The sequence below is a fragment of the Botryllus schlosseri genome, chromosome 3, assembly GCF_051294905.1.
Source record: "Botryllus schlosseri isolate E-star chromosome 3, Bs_hap1, whole genome shotgun sequence".
Lineage (NCBI taxonomy): Eukaryota > Metazoa > Chordata > Ascidiacea > Stolidobranchia > Styelidae > Botryllus > Botryllus schlosseri.
In genome coordinates this window covers 33,335,456-33,353,823 of record NC_137238.1, presented here as the reverse complement: position 1 = coordinate 33,353,823, position 18,368 = coordinate 33,335,456, and the positions used below count along the sequence as shown (strand labels likewise).

Sequence of the window (18,368 nt, the reverse complement as noted above, 5' to 3'; positions counted from 1 at the left end):
TTTTATTTTTTAATAAAATTAGTATTCATTTTACGGAAACGTCGTGTAAAGGTAAAGTACTTGTACATTTCGGAGTACTCAAGTATAAGTTCTGGTTTGCTAAATTTCGATGTCATACAAATACCACAAACTGTGCTACTTGTACTTCTTCAGAGTACTCAATTAGGTTTTTAGCTATATGCAACAAATACTTTCGAGTGTTTTTGATATTGGACTGCTTCAACTCGATGATAATTATAGTATTAAGCAGAAATGAACCTACAATACGAACGTTTTACTTACTCTGAAATGACTACTTTTACGTTAATTTATAAAACTCAAGTAAAGCTCACGAAATCCATAGTGTAAACGTCTCTAATGCGCTGAAAAAGGCAGAAAAACGTCGTGTAAAGGTAAAGTACTTGTACATTTCGTAGTGCAGAAGTATAAGTTTTTAAACTATTAACTTGACAAAATTTTCAGAATAGCAACTTAATATTCAGTGTAACGCTACTCGCAGTATAAGTGTAACAGTTTAAAAGTAGTTTTCTATATACCTTACAAAATTGCATAGTCTACGCGAAATTGGTTACTGAGGGAGGTAATTTTGTAAATAGCAACAACATAGTCAGATTTATACTTGTTCCGTATACACAATATTTGTATAACATGATATTTGAAGGCGGAGAACTAACGAAATAGAAAAATAGCAAAAATAAATCGAAAATTTGCGAAGTCCTACCATGCAATATTTGAGTTTTACAAATTACCCTCGAAGTGAACCAGCATGTTGGATATTATCGAAATGATTTCTCATGTTGCGTTCCGGGATAAAATGTACTTTTTTGCTCTTTTATATTTTTTATTAAAATAAGTATTCATTTTACCAAAAACGTCGTGTAAAGGTAAAGTACTTGTACATTTCGTAGTGCTCAAGTATAAGTTTTTTCCGTAAAGTCTGTCTTGCATTTAGTTATCAGCACTGAAAGCAAGCAAAGTTTGTGGTATTTGCGCAACATCGAAATTTGTACACTACACGCTTATCTTATGTCGAAAACATATGTTAGTTAACAATATTTCGAATCGTGGGTATGAATAATTTTTTAAAAAACCTAAATATGCCGCATCCAAACTTCGTAAATTTTTTCGATTAGTTTTTTCGTTTCTATTTACTTTAAAAGACTCATTCAGACCTCGAACCTATACGTGAACAATTGTTCATTGGAACTTAAGTCCATTGTATAATTCATATTTTGGAGAGATTAAGTAAAGCAATGATCTCAGATGAATCCATTAAATTAAGGTAGCAGTAGCTATTTACGAATAAAAGTTAGTATTCTAGGTCTATATTTCTGTTTAATACTGAAAATGTCATGAAGTTGAAGCAATCCGAAATCATAAACACTTTAGTATTAGGTACATATACGCGAAAAGCTACTTTAGTATTCTGATGGAGTGCAAATACTTGTTTACTTATCAACTCGTTATATTCATTAGACTCGCTTTCATGCGGCTAATTTGTCCCTATCATTATAACGTCGGGGATAGCGTACCTGCGGCGAAGGCGTTCGTTTAATTATAGCGACGAGAACCGGACCCCTGCGGCTAGTCCGTTGGCATTTTACTGCTGAGTTAAATACCCTTATACTCGACATGCAAACATTATACAGGTAGCGGTTGTACTGCGAGCTGATAATAAGGCTTAAAATGTGGAGACCTCGGAAATCGAAACCGCGATCTGTCTGCACTCAAAATCGCATTTTATATTATTCTAGGGATTATTATTATCAAGTCGCATTTAAGTAATTAATTAGTGATGATGCATTTATCCGTGCGATATCGCAGTCTTCGTGAACATACAGAGGTTTTGTGTATCATATATAGTCCTAAATACACATAAATTGATTCTGCTGAGGAAAGTATATCTAAATATGTACCCTCAGAAACCGGATTCCCATAAACCACGCCTAGTTCATCGTTGATGAGTGTAATTTATCTAGTGTTCTCGTGAACATAGATAGCCTTAAATACACATACAATCATGCGAAGTTGATCGTGCGAAATGTGCGTAGAATTTTAGTATATCATCATAAAAATCGCGCCTAGTTCAACATCGATGAGTGTTATCTGAGAGGTCATATATTATCCGCGAAAATACAAAGTCCTAAATACACATAATATAATATCTGGCGAATATAGTCTTGTATAGACATCGTAGTCTTCGAAATTTATGTATAATCTGAATGTTATTTTTCTCTCGAAAGCATGTTATTATTAAGTATCGGAATTTAATCACTTTTACAAAATGTACCCTTTGGGTATGAAAAGGGGCGTGGCAATTAGGATGACGTTCTCTGATTGGCCGGCGCCAAACGAATCCCATCCTACTACTTAGTTCCATATATTAGGCAAGGACAACACCTATAACAGGGTAAACCAGATACATTTCGGTTAATTGATGACGCCGCGACGCTAGGTTTGTTCACCCCGCCACCCCATCCAAATCAGGATTGTAACTAAGTCACAAGATTCCGATTCAGGAGTCACTCTTACTTTTATAGTTGTGACTCGAATCACACAGTCATTTCACAATTCATCACCGAGTAAAGTTCGCATAAGCGCGCAAACGGTCGAGTACGAGTGATATAGTGTTGAGATTCGAGTCCGATTCCAAGTCCTAATTTCATTAGTTTCTAGTTCAAGTTGTGCTGAACACATTTGTTACATCTTTTCTTGGTTGATATCGCGTGCCGCGCATTAATAATATACTAGGGTTACCATATTTCAGCAACCCAAATTCCGGACACTCTTTAGCGCCCACTAGTGGATTTCAAAATGAATTATGACGTCACACTAGCAAGCTTTGCTCATAGACCAGAGATGGTCACGATCCGGCTCAGGAGTATGTGGCTGTGTGTGTTTTATAATCGGGACCGAAAGCACATGTTTTCAGCCTCCTCCCGCACAAATAAACAATGATTTTGAGCCCACACTATAGGGTAATCGATGCAACTTCTGGGTGGGGGCTGCTGGCTATATGAATTTGGTTTCTATATGCATCTGGTCGTTGAATTATTTGAATGAATTTTGTCAATAATATTGGTCGGTCCATATAGGGCCCACACTAGCCTATAGGGTAATCGATGCAACTTCTGGGTGGGGGCTGCTTGCTATATGAATTTGGTTTCTATATGCATCTGGTCGTTGAAATTATTTGAATGAATTCTATCAATAATATTGGTCGTTCCATATATTACTATATAGATACTACTCTCCACCCACATGATCAGAGTTAGCGGTAGAGCTGGTGGAGGATGATGAGTTCGAAAATACAGGGAGCGTAATTGCACATCGTTAAGTCATGTTCATGTTCTACCGATGATATTGTTTATTAGACTTATGCCGGTGCGCACCACGGAGCTTTATAAACATCCCACATCCAGTGGTTTCCAACCTTTTATGGTCGCGACTCCATCTCCAATTTAAAAATGTTCCGTGGCCCAGATCAAAATTTGACGAGCTGATTACTAAAAGAAGTCAGCACCTTTGCTCAGACTTACTCACGGGCTCATTTGGAAGCTGATTACGTTCAAGATATTCGCAAACCCCAGAATAAAGGTAAACGACCCCCCTCCCGTTTGGAACCACTCTCTCTGAATGAAGCATTTAAACAGCCTTAACGATCTCTAGGAATATACCGTTCTCCTATAATTGCGATTACAATTAGGCTTATTCCAGTAAATGAAGGTTGTTTATAATTATATTTTATTGCAGATTTTGAGAGGGTGGTAGTCTCCATATCAAAAGCAATAAACGTGATAGTAAATTGCGCGCAGCGCGAAGAAAAATATCATGCATCAGCATAAATATTCCCAAAAAATACTATTTTATGCTGATTTACCAAAACATTATGAGCCTACGTCAAGTCTTCAAAATTCCGGACATTTGGCATATTTTAGAAATTCCTCCCGAACGCTAGTTTGAACAGTGAAATCCCTGACATGTCCGGGAAATTCCGGACGTATGGCAACCCTATAATATACTAATTTTTCACAATCTTAATATGGTTACATGTTTATTCAAACCGGTATAAGACAGTTTCTGGCCCTATTAGTCAACTACCGGTACTGATAAGATATATATAAATAATGTGGTGATTTGACTATTCGTCGAATATTAAATGAAATGCCTGTCTTGGACACCCGTTACATCACTAATGCAAGACACAATAATTAGTATATTTCCAACATTTATACCACTCTATAAGTTAATCTACTAATCGGAGTAAGGAGCATTTCAAAACCCAATTATAGCAGTGGAAAGCAGTGTATCGTCAAACGCATAGGTGAAATAGTGTTGTGTAGGTTTGGGTTTGTATACCAGGTGGTATGACAATAACAACCTGATTTGAGCCCCACAAATACTACAATTCTTTTCATCGTACATAAGTCGACCAGCCGTGGTGCATGATTTACCACCGAAGTATTTTCCAAGGAACCCGAAAACTCCAGCCGCCTACGACCACTTCCCACCGTCCTCAGCACAGCCCTTGTATTATGCGAACGGTAGACCGCAAAAATCTCGGAAAAGATACGCTGGCAGATAATGGTTAAACAACAGCGATTGACATTGATATAATTGTGAACAGGTGGTATGGCAAAAGCAACCTGATTTGAGCCCCTGAAATACTGCAAGTTTTTTTATCGTACATAAGTCGAACGGCCGTGCTGTAGGATTCACCAACGAAGTATTTTTCAACTAACCCCAAAACTACAGCCGCCTGCGTACGGCCACTTCCCCATCGTCCTCAGCACAGCCTTGCAATATGCGGACGAGAGACCACGAAAATCTCTGAAAAGAGACGCTGGCAGAATAAAGGTTGAAAACCAGTGACTGACATTGATGAAATTGTGAACCAGATCGCGACTTCGCAGTTTCACAGCGCATAATGGCCACGATTGCGCGATCTCAAGACGCCTCTTTTGCGCCCGTGTCTGCAATTTAATTTCTTGGGGATCCCACATGTCCTGGTATCCAAACGAAATGGATAATCCCACCGAGGTTGGTCGCTTGATGATTTATTGAAATTATATCACGCAGGATTGTAGGCTGACACTGATGGGATCTATTTTTCACTGACTAATATTGAACATTTTCGCAATCAAAATTGAACGTGCACATATCCTGCCTTATTATGATCCAATTGTGAATCAACAATTTATCACAAATAGGCCTGATAAGTCAAAGGGCGTGTACACTGTACACCTGAAACAATATCATCAGATGTCGTCCAGAACGCAGCGGTGTTAGGAACAAGTCACTATCTTCGAGTCACAAGTCATCCCAAGTAACGTCAATTCATTTATTTTCGAATGTGAATCGAGTCAAGCCGAGTCACTTGATTTTCGGGGGTGAATCGAATCTAGTCGAGTAACGAGTCAAGTCAAAAGTAAGGTCAATTTACTCTACCAAGTACGATTCGTAATCCAAATTCATTACACTTCGGTAGCTGTTTGAAATACAGACTGCGTCGCCATTGATTCTGAATCGACGAACGAATACCGAGATAAATAAACAAGCAAAAAGAAACTGCTAAGCTGCGTAAATAACTGTATAGCCTCTGTCTCTAATGGTAAGCCAAAATAGAGTATAAAACACCAAACCTCAAAAAATTGAGACACATTGACCTGACGCAATACACTATCCACCTACACATTAACGGGGATACAATTTAAACCTGCAGCAGTTGTTTACTAGTAATATAAAAGTACACTTTCAGCGAAAAGAATGTCTATTTGCACCCGTTTACCACCCCTGATATACGGATGTGAATATACACGCATGGCACACGACACCAGAACCGAACCTACCTCAGAGTTACACCGCGGCGTAAATCGATTACAATATTTTATTCCAAATTATGCATGCACGTAGGAACGTATTGGAAGGTAGGCATGTAAGCACGTATGGTTTATGGCCGCGAAACAATTCTGAGTTAGGTTCTGTTTGTTTTGTTGTTGTTGTGGTATTCACGGTGTTGGTCGACTACTATGGTCATTTGCACCAGGCCGATATTATTTTTATTTTCCGTAACTGTCGACTTATAGCACGGCCCACCTCTAGGCTTTTGTAAGGCACCGCTGACGCGGATGAGGTGGCGAGGAGGAGCCTAGGTAAACCTCCAACACTTAGGTATCGGAATTCGGAAGTCGACCTCGGTCGGACTCGAGCCCGCACCTATTGGTGTTGCAGCCGCGGATTATACCACTGCGTTATCTCGCCACCAGTTAGGTTCTGTTTTCGTGTAACATCCTTTTCGGCCTTTTAGTGTCAACACACACTCTTTCCGCTGACCTGAGAGTGTATAGATAGACTATATCCGTTCCCCTACTTAAACCATACATGAGGGTTGGTTAAGGTGGGCAGTCCATAGAACAGAGATACGTTGCTGTTAGATTAGTTTACTACCACGACAGTTTCCACGACAGTTTACTACGAGGTAAGCTGAAAGCTCCGTGAGCTCAAAGTGACTCCAATCAAGCCAAGTTACACAAAACATTTGACTCGAGCCAAGTCATGTCTCGAGTCATCGCTAAATAGCAACGCAAATATAGTTAAAACCTGATTTTCCTCAGCCTTACCAATGTCTCTAGTGATTCATGTTAATATTTTTGTACGGGACTTTAAATTTTGCGTATGGAACAGAAAACGTAATGACGCTGCTGCACCGAATAATTAGGACGACAAAGTCGGTATTGGAATAGAACCGTCAAAGGTGATTGTTTCTGCAGGCCAGCAATCCGAATTGAAATTTTTTTCCAAACCGATAACATATTTAATTGCTACTGTATCTACTATCATTGTATAAACAGGTCAAGAGCACCACTTTAAAATCGCAATGTTACGAATATCGTCTTGATTCCGGATAATCACCGAGCATTCAAGCAATGTGTTGTCTACTTTATCGCAACCACACATCCAGTTTTGTTGCGTCAAATTCCGATGCCTCTTCGCAAAGTTCACATTGTCAGTACCTTTCCCATCACGAAACGCAGCGTCACCGGAAGGAATGCGCCCTCTTGCAATACCTCATTATCTTGTGGCAAACTTGAGTGACATGAAATGGCACCTCGGGTTTCAGCGACACCCCAGTTGAGAACCGCTTCCTATAATCACTTAATATACGATTCCTATGCATGCTCATTGCTCATCCGATCAGGAGCTCGAGTGGTAGCTGGCGATGGTATAGTTGGAATGTCTAATGGTTAGGTTATACGAAGTTAGGTACTTGGGGTTTCTGTGACAGGGAGTTCCTGATTTAATATTATACCTCTATTGTCACGAATAAGCAATCAGACATAACAATTTAGGCAACCCGTCACATTAAATATTTCGACCACCACATCGCATTGTATGGATCTTGGCCACTAGGAAATGCACTTGTACCGAAATCGACAAGAATTATTGTCCAACTGGTCATTATGGATTACCCGTTCAGAAAATCACGCATATGTCAGTAATGTTTCTGCTTATCAAAAATGTGTTTTTAACATCGAATGGCTTCGCTCACGCGTCGGTTTGGTTACAAATATAAAAGCTCTTTGGTTATCATTACTGGTTTCCGTACGTAAAGTGTTATTGCATACATAAATACGTATATAAATCAATCTGAATTCAAATTCACATTCCCAAAGAATGTCTCAAGTTGCGCTGTTATTTATGTAGGGTTACCATATTTTGGAACACTGAAAAGATAACACTTTTTCAAAATTTTCAGACTTACAATACTGGATTAAATTCCGAAAAAGTGGTAAAGATTTCGCGACTTTGTGGGCGGTCGCCTAAAAAACACGTCATTTATCTGGATCAAGTCCCGAAAAAAACGCCGGACTTGGCCGCTGATTTCCCATCGCTCAGTCCAATTTCCATGTACATTTAATCAAAATTCTCAAAAAAAGTACAAAGTCTCATAAAAGAGGATATTTAGGCGTCCTAAGAGGACACTTTTAAAATAGTCAAAAAAAAAGACAAATACTCTTAAAAGAGGATGTACGATAACCCTACCATTATGTCCAACTATTAGTATTATTAAAGGCATGACTATACGACATTCTCAGCAGATACAACAGTATGGTACGCGTGCCCGCCGTGGTCGATCTCGACCTAACGGCTGATCGCAAACAACCGGTTCGTACGGTAGATTCACGTGTCGCAAGATCCATTTCACACAATCACGCCTCCTTACGGTAGGAGTGAAATTGTCACAGTGAACGCAGTGAATGAGCCGCTGAATCATTGTACATGAATAAAACTTGATATATTTCTGGAAATTGAACCTGTTGGTAGTTTTATTGGTCATTTGTTTTATATCGCGAAGAAGCACCCAGCAATACCAAAAGCGATGCTCTCTTATTACCCACGATAACAGGGGTCGGAAACCTATGGATAGATGATCATATATGGCTTCTTCTATGATATGATATGGCTCTCTAATAAATTTTAAATTTTGCACTCAATTCACATCATCAATTTTGCTGCAACTGTTTGGCCAATTTAACATAACGGCCACAATAATTATTCTCGTGGTAGCGGATACAAATGTATGTGTGGTCAACAAAGTGGTGGATCCAGGCAGTTTAGGGATCCTAAAATTGATGTCAAATACTGCCATGTGATTATTGATCATTTATCAGTAAAGTACAATAATGCTTGATTTTCTATGATAATGTAAATAGGACAATTTCGAGTTATTTGAACATACCCGGCATTGCTCGCCTTGAAATCATGGATTTCGATACCTCTGTGTCAATCGAATACACATTGTCTTCCTGATAACAATTTAATTCCCTCGGAGGTGACAATCCAATTGAAAATTAAAATTACATACATAGTCAGCCACCTTTTCGATTATTATTAGGGAGCTTGATCGTATGGATACCTTTCAAAATGAGGCAACGCTAGGTTACCGCCGGATAATTTAAGAATTGAGTATAGTAATATTACCAGAGTATTATCAGTAACAAATTTTCTCCGGTTTCATATAACTCTCACGAAATACATTTAAAAATGTTCAGCTTGCAAAAGATTCCCGGTCCATGCAGCTAAGCTAAAGTTTCGCATTCTCAACTTGCGTTTGTTATGGTGTCGCATACTCAAATGTCAGTCAAACACAGTGCAGTGAAATTCGATTTCGTGCTTCGTGGCGTCACAAATCTCAATAATGACATATCAGGTCACTTAGGTCGTCGTGTGACTCTTCAGGGTTTGCGACCAAATCATGCCTTTTGAAACGACTTGAGTACTTTTCATATCGTGATTTCATACTTTGAGGTCTTTGAAATGGCTACTTCGACTTGTAATTGAGTAGAAATGTACCATGTTACCAAGCCTTTAACAGAGTGCGATGCATTTTTGCATCAGTTCAAGGCAGGGCTTTGGAGCCGGAGCCGGAGCCCGGAGCCGGAGCCCCGGAGCCGTGCATTTTCACCGGAGCTGGAGCCGGAGCCGGAGCTCTACATAAAATTTAGCCGGAGCCGGAGCCGGAGCTGGAGCCCGTTATATGAGGAGTAGCTCCGGCTCCGACCTATTTCATAAGATGCTATTATATATGCAACAACCACATCTGCTGATTTATCATAATTGAACACCAGGCCTGAATTTTAATGCTGTGCACAGCAATGGCATGGAGTAAATTGCGTTCTAGTGCAACTATGATGTTGTCGACAATTGACAAGAATTCAGTATGAAGTCACAAGCCGGCACGGCGGCACCTATATGTCTTTGTTGCTACATCGGATGTTACTGACGGCTCATGACGGACTCTAGATTACTATTAGTAGATTAGTAATCTATGTAGTCCAGGAATGGCCAATCTTTTCGGCTAAAGGGGCACATGCAATTGACGAACGAGTGCTCGGTCCACTAGCCACGCCAAGCGGGTAAAATTTTCTAAGTTTATAAATAAACTAGGTGAGTATTGCGGGTCTATTGTATACCACCCGCTAGGCTCAGTTTGCAAGGACACGACTATTCGGCGTCTGGACACATCGATATCGAAGGTCTCCGATAATATGCGACAATCATTTTGTGCCTACATTTCACCGTCGACGATTTTATGCGAGCGCAAACGCGAAAAGACTTTCTCCCGTAATTGCGAATACAGTTAGACTCAATCGGGTAAATTAGGCGTGTTTTTTTCATTTTCAGTAGGGGTAGGCTACCAAGCAAGAAATCGTGTGACAATTAAACACGCGAAGCGTAAAGAAAAATTTCGCTACTATTTTAGTTTATTGTAATGTACGACGATTTACTGAAAATGTGACTGGACCCTGGATCTGCCAATGCGTCGGAACTGATATTTTAGTCATCAACATCCCAAGTGTCGCAGCCAGAATTGTAATTTTTGGTTGGCATTGCAAGTTCACAATCTGAGCAATTCATTTTCGATAATATAATAGGACATTACCTCGCGGGCCACCCCTGATATAGACAGGACCATTCGATAATTCAGAGCCGGAGCCGGAGCTGGAGCCGGAGCAGTGGGTATAATGCGGCTCCGGAGCTGGAGCCGGAGCTAATGTATGATAGAAGAGAGCTCCGGAGCCGGAGCTTGAGCAGTTTAAATTTACGGCTGCTCCAAAGCCCTGGTTCAAGGTCTAGGTTAGGATGGCGATTTATCCGTCAGTACATGAAAAAATTGGAATTTTCCATTGCGTTTGACACCCGGCATTCTGGTTGATTTTCTGAAGTTGCGAATGTCAAAACGGATTCATGGAAGTTTGACCGTGGGTACGAACTTGATCGTCATGTTTCATGACTTTCAACTATTTTCAAGTTCAAGTCTATGGCTGAATATGACGCATAAACTGGATTAGTATTTCTGCAGAGGGTTGGATGTTACCGGAAAAAGCATATTTCATTGTTTCAAGCTTTGTAAGGAGAAGCACGGGTCCAATTGGGTCTTGATCTAATTACCACGACCTGACCACGCCCCTATGTCATTTTCTAAAACAATTTTTCGTATTCCAATATCTGACGCACTACGAAAAAATTCGGATTTATATCAATATGAATATATTATTGAATTGTGAAATGCACTTACCGGTGAAAATGCGTGGGTGATGGGTGATGAGAATATGGTACGTCTAGCCAATAAGTCTTATCTGTGGCTATCAGCGAGTTCGCCATCCACCCCACGTTGTTTTTACCGACAAGAACAGATTGTATAGTGAAGTAGTGAAGATGAGCGTATGAGTTGATATTACTGCGGTCTTGCCCATCATTGTAATACTTCATTCAATCTTATAAAAATTATACTTTATCAGTGCCAGCTGAGAATATCCATGCTACTTTCGGTGTTAATATATAATATTCAATTGTGCATTTTCAAGTGATTCGTAAATACATGACGCGTAGTTGAGAGGGTTAGGATTTTATATATACGTCATGCGTCACTGTTTTTATGGTTACTAATTGATTGATTTAGTAATCATAAAATCATTGCACGACTGCAGATGTCCAAACTAGGATATCCGAATACGAACTCTGATGCCGAGTATACTTTAGTATAAATTCTTGCAAAACATAGGTGTTAACTTCTATTCTGATCCAGCTTCAGAAACTGACCATCTCCGATCGCACAATGCCTTCTGACGCGTATTGCGAAGTCGCAGCAGTCGTCGAAACCACTAAATGCGCTGATGTAGTATTCTTCCACTGCGATCTGTCGAAAGCGAAACTGGAATGTTTCGGATTCAGTTGCAACGAAATTCAAGTCTCAGTAAGTCCAACAATTTTAATATTCATTTCCATTTCGTATCCATAAACCACCATCGTTTTTGTTTGAAAATATATATTATAATGACGATATATGTGTATTGTTTATGTATGAATGAATTAAAATAAATAAATTCTGATTTGTAATATCCACTACGCAGTGCAGTTTAGCCCTACCCCTTCTCTGATCCCCAAATCCATAGGCGGTTAATGATCGGTGATAGCTTAAAACTAATGGTAGTTTTGGAATCAGCGATCCAAAATTGGCCTAAAAGTATATATATATGTATATCAATTTTCAAGACAAACGAAAATTTCACCCTATTTGTTACATATTGTAATCAAAGGTGGTCAACGTAGGCACGAAGGTTACTCAACCCGAAACTATTTCAAGTAGATTTATAACCTGCTTTCATTGCAAACTACTCAATTAATTATGTAGTTTTGAAAAGCAGTCATAAGTACGCTCTCATGAACCGTAAGCACTTCGAATCTGACTTTGCGGACGGTGCGAAAAACTGTATTTGTGTTGCTACAACCAGGGCTGTGGAGTCGGAGTCGGAGTCTGGGTAATTTTCGCTTGATGGAGTCGGAGTCGGAGTCGGAGTCGTGAAAACTAAAATAGCTGGAGTCGGAGTCGGAGTCGGTGGGAAAATGCTTACTGGAGTCGGAGTCGGAGTTTGTGAGAATGACCCTGACTTCGACTCCGACTCCGACTCCAACTTCTCTATCATGAAAACATTTGCTTTCAAAGAATTTTCGATAGAATTTGTATGTACCACCAATCACTGTCATTAATACCCATACAGATCAGGTGCGGCCAGCCCGTGGCACGCATGCCAAATTTGGCACACGAGAAGGTTAGGTGTGGCCGGCGAGGTAATTCTCGAAATTATTTAAGACATCAGGTACAATTGCAAGGCCAACCAAAATTTGATTAGCATGACCGCGAAATTTAATGATGACTGAAACAACAGTTCTGACGCATTGAAGTATCCAGGGGCCAGCCACATTTATACCAGATCTTCGTATATGACCATTAGGGTTGTTCAAAATTTGGAAAATGTTTGGAATTATGCGTGTCCATCGCTTATTCTGTAGATTATTATTAAAAAACAATAATGGGCTTGAAAGCAGCTCGCAGGAAAGCCGCTAACATTTGTCTAAATGCGTTTGAAAGTCGTTGTTGAAGAGTGGGCGGGCAACCGACAGCAGAGGCGGGCAATCACGAAACCACGGTTCTTGATTGGGTAATCGGCTAAGCTTCACTGATTACTGCAACAGCTGACTCGGATTCGGGAGCTTGGCTTTACTAAATTGAAAGTCTGTTTTGCTGAGGTAGAGTCTGTTAGTAGCGGTTGTGGTTCTGTACAAGCGCGTTGTGGGTTGATGAGTCATTAGTAGTACTGTAACACGTGTTCTTTGAATGCTTCAGAGTCTATAGCAGTAGTTTATGATTTGGAGCAACAATAGTGCAGTCTTGGCAGAGGCAAAATGGCGAAAGATTGCACACATGCCGCAGCGAAGAACAAGATCCAAATCTGAGCAGTACTTGGTCGGATATACTTGCGATTACATCTGTGGCTCGAGATTACCTGCTAAACGAGAAGTAATGAGTTACTTGCTGCATCTGAAAGAGCATTGTCCTCAGTCAACCCCTACTCATGAACTATGTACTGTGGTGGTGGATGATGTAATGACAGTGTGGAAAATGGCGAGAATTGCGACAATGCAGAAATCACATGTGGTGCGATCACTTCAAAACCTGCACGAAAGATGGCGTGATCTGAAAAAAAAATCCGAAACAGGAAAGTGATCCCAAGGGTAAGAGGATAAAATTCACTGATAATTTGGACAAGCTGTGGGATATTGGAAGTAGAGATGCCATAACAACAATAGAAAATGACATTTATCTATCACATGAAAGAAAGCTTGAAGACATTGCATTTTATGAAGATCAACGGCAATCTCGCCAGTCAATAATGTTGGGAAGAGACAAAATTCTGGCTAAAGACCTCAAAAAGAAAACAGCAGCCATTGCAGATCAAACTGTTGAAAACGTTTCACACGACTCAAGTTGTGACTATGTTGTTTTGGCATCTTCGTCATCTTTAAAAGAGGGTGACAGTTTGAGTTCAAGTTCTGACTATGATGCTGATGTTGGAATTGGCACCTCGACCCAATCCATTAAACTGATGGCACCTAAAAATATTATGAAAAATACGCATGTGTCCCAAGCTCTGGATCGATTGCAAGTAACTGACAACGATGCAACGATGCTGATGGGAGCATTTATTAAGGCTTGTGGAGGAGATATAGCCATGTTTTCCCTGTCAAGATATTCAACGAAGAGAGCCAGGGAAACAAATCGCCTGGAAATATCTCCGGACATTTTGGAAAAATTTGCCGAAAATAGACCACAGCATGTTGCCATTCATTGGGATGGAAAGCTCACCGAGGATAGATTAGGAAATCGATATGAAGCTTTGTCAATTGCTCTATCTTGTCAACCTCAATACTCGGAAGGAAAACTACTTGGAATTCAGAAGATACAAAATGCGGCAGGTCAGACACAAGCTGAAACTACTTTCGACATAATTAAAAAGTGGGATATACAAGATGCTGTAACAGCTTTGGTTTTTGACACCACAGCAAGCAACAGTGGCTGGAAGAAGGGTGCAGCGAAGATCCTTGAGGACCTTCTAGGAAAGAAGGTTTTTTACCATGCGTGTCGGCCCCATGTGTATGAGCTAGTAGTCAAAGACGTCTGGAAATGTTTATTTGGAAAAGCAACAACCGGACCAGAGAACACATGGTTTGCCCACCTTAAGAAGAGCTGGAGCAGTCTTGACAGAAAACAGGAATTCAAGACTCTGACTATTCCTATATGCTTTAAAGAACGAGCAGCAATGACAGTTGAGAAGTTCAAGCTACTACTCGCCAGAAAATATTTCTTCACACGGGATGACTACAAACAATGTGTGACTAATGCTCTTGCTCTTCTCGGTGCAGATGGAGATATACATCATCACAAACCTGGTGCAACACACCATGCGAGGTGGATGGGCACAATTCTGTATGCTCAGAAGATGTTCATGTGGGCTGATCAGTTACATTACAAAACTGAAGAAGTGGAACTGCTGCATCGCTTCAATTTATTTTTAGTTCTCTTTTATATCCCTGCCTGGGTTGCTTCCAGCATCGGTCGTGATGCAGCCGGTAATGACTTAAGATTCATCCAGGACATGTTGAGTTACAAGGAACATGATGAACAAGTTTCCAAAGCTGCTTCACAAAAGCTTTTAAAGCATGACTGGTATATCGTGGAGGAAACCGCTGTATATGCCTTGTTTTCGCCGAGTGAAAGCAATGAAACCCGAGAAAATATGGCAAAGACGCTCCTGCAGGTAGAGCGAACTTCGAGTTTCAGGAGAGGCCCGCCCTCGTTGAATGCAACTTTACACATCAAAAAGGACACTACGTTGTCTGATTTTATTGGGCCACAGTCGTGGTACATATTTGATGTTTTTGAATGCTCTGGGGCGTGGCTAGCTCAACCGGTTGATGTTTGGCACTTATCAGATTCCTACACCAGAATGAGCTCCTACATCAGTTCTGTCAAAGTCGTTAATGATGCCGCAGAACGAGGTGTAAAGCTAAGCACAGACTATGCTGCAATCTTGACTGACAATGAACAACAAAGAGACAGTCTGCTTCAAGCTGTGGAACAGCATAGGAAGACAGTTGGAGACAGCAGGAAGTCAACTCTAATCAAAAGCCTGTAATCTGCAACGTGTGCCTAACAATGCAACACTGATCTGCAACGTACTTTTTTAATGTCTTTTGTAAATAGTGCTTTTCGCCTTCATTCAATTGTGAATAAAAAGTGTAATATGCGTTCGTTTATGGGTGAGACGTCTACTAGTCATAACAAGTACTACTGAGATGTTGACTCCTGGTGGTAAATTTTTGAGTTTCACTCACTGTCAGTAACTTTTGGAAAGGTTGAAGGTAGCAAGATGCATGCATCTAGTTTATTCGTATCTCAACTAGCGAGAGCACCTGTGCAATACATAGCACTTATACACATTCTGCAGGGAGATATTAACTTAGGCGGTTGTTGTACTATGGACTCTTGATGACAACATTACCAAAGGCAATATATCATGTCTGTAATGCCACCAACAGAAACGACTGCACAACAGCACGCAAAAATCGTTACCAGCAGTGTTCACAAAGTCGGTCTTTCAGCCAATCATTAGCTTATTATTACGGGCTTCAGCCAATCAGGATCAATGGCTTCTCTTTGCCCGCCCACTTCATCGATGCCCCGCCCACTCGTCGACGGCTACTTTCAAACGCATTTAGACAAATATTCCCGGCTTTCCTGCGAGCTTCTTTCAAGCCCATTATTGTTTTTTTCCAAATTTTGAACAACCCTAATGACCATAAAGTATAATATTTCATAGCAGATTTATTTGAATTGAAATTTTTCTCGGTACCTCGCATGATTCATTGTCACTAGATTTCTTGCATTCAGTATTTGAGCCCCCTTCTGAAAATTATAAATACATATTATTCACAGAATTTAGTCTAACTATATTCCCAATTAGAAGATAACGTGTCGTCCAACATACGGCTTCGCTTTTACACTCGCAGCGAGATTGTCAACAAAACATTTGCACAAAATGATAGAGGCATGTTCACTGATACCGTCGATTTTGCTATGTCTAAACGTCGAATAATCCTGTCCTTGACAAATGAGCCCAGTGGTATACAGATGCGACTCCAAATGTATGTTAGCAACATATTTATTGATATAATTCAGTAATTATCTTGCAAAAAAATTTCGCACTTTGCGCGACCAGGGCCTGATTGCGCACTGCACAGTTGCATAACATATTGTTATTAATTTTAGAGCGTATTAATATAAGTCTTGTTTGCAATGTTACCTAATTCGGTTCGCTCCTATCGTACGACTAAAAAAAGGTTATCAACATTCCAGTTGCCCGCGCAATGGTTCGTAAATATCATGTGTCCCTTTGGCCGAAAAAGTTGCCAACCCCTAATATCGATCAAATTAGACATTACTTGCAAATTACAACTCTGTTGCACAGGGGAAGAAAATCGCAATATGCGTTTTCGCGATGCAGTCAAAATTGATGCAATTTTTGGAATTATACCATGATACTGTGACAGAGAAAATGCATCAACTGGTTTTATAAAATTGTACAAATGATGTAAATATGACCAAACGATGCTTCCCACTTGACAAAATTACAAAAATTTGTAGTGTAGCTTAGTTGTTTGGGTAATCAAGATAGGGCTGCTTGTAATCAGGATAGTGTGCAATAACAAAATTAGTAAGTTCAATCTCTATATTAGTTGCTGACTCATACACAAGAGCTACACTTGGATTTTTATCTACATTTTTATTATACAGGATTGGATATCTGCCATATTTGAATGATTCATACATTTCAGGATATTAGAGAGTCCATGTTATAAAAACTTGAAAAAGGAAGGATATTTAGCAAATCTTTCTTTCATGTTAATTGCATAGTGGATAATTCGAGCTGTTCCACAATGTAACAATTTAGCATGCCACCGTTAATCAGATGACTGCATATGTTTAATGGTTGTATGATAGTCAATCATGCGACAATGTGGCATATAATTTTCGAAGTAAATTGGTAATAATGCTGGAGTCGGAGTCGGGAGTCGGAGTCGGATTCGGTACGTTTAAAGACCCAGGAGTCGGAGTCGGAGTTGGAGTCGGTACGTTTAAAGACCCAGGAGTCGGAGTCGGAGTCGGAGTCGGTATATTGAAAATGTGTGGAGTTGGAGTCGGAGCCGGAGTCGATGGTAAAATTTACCGACTCCACAGCCCTGGCTACAACCCATGCAGGAAATATATATTTGGAACAGCATAATTATTCGATCACATCATATGATACAAATGATAATTCTGCTATGGAACAGTGGCTACATACATTTAACACCCCTTCGAAAATGTTATGGCATGTCACCCTTCTTCGTATCACAATGCCTGTAGTTAATAAGGTGATAAGCGATACGGGGAATGATATCGGATGCTTTGTGCGATAAAGATGGCAACTGAAAATATGTTGGATCGTATAATTCCGAACGTTTGGCTAAGCTCCATTTACTGAGACGATAACTGTCGTATGCTCGACTATGCGGCCTGAAATTGTGAACATGAATCACGCAACCGAGACATATATTGTATCGATCTAGCTAGACGTTACCAGAAACAGATTCAATATATATTTCGTCAAAACGTGATGAAAATTCTGGACTCTCAGCGAAAACAGCCCGTGAATTTTTCTGTATTGATCTATCTCTGCCCCTCTCTCTTATTGGAAGAACATATTTCTTCTTCTTGACTTACCTAATATAGCAAAACGTCAGTAAGTCACATAACATGATGAAGTATAGACGTAGAAGTAGCAGGAAATAGAATTTACTTGACTTAGTGCTGCAAGTAGAGGAAAACTACTTGCTTCGATAAACCAGAGATACTTCGTTACTGACCACCGCCCAATAGAGTGATAGAACTGGGATATAGAGTAGATTTCAACACATGCCGACAT

The 18,368-nt window shown here is 40.0% G+C and overlaps 1 protein-coding gene across 6 annotated transcripts in view; it reads left to right on the top strand.

Moving 5' to 3' along the window:
* LOC145435095 (NACHT, LRR and PYD domains-containing protein 14-like) overlaps window positions 1-18,368 on the top strand; it is a 443,484-nt gene that overhangs the window by 84,116 nt on the left and 341,000 nt on the right. For 5 of the 6 annotated variants that reach the window (XM_080312363.1, XM_080312362.1, XM_080312359.1 and 2 more), the window contains exon 9: window positions 11,591-11,758. The exons of the other annotated variant lie outside the window; for it this stretch is intronic. In XM_080312363.1, the coding sequence (XP_080168489.1) occupies window positions 11,591-11,758 (168 nt within the window). The remainder of the gene's footprint in view (window positions 1-11,590; window positions 11,759-18,368) is intronic. 6 annotated transcript variants of the gene reach the window in all.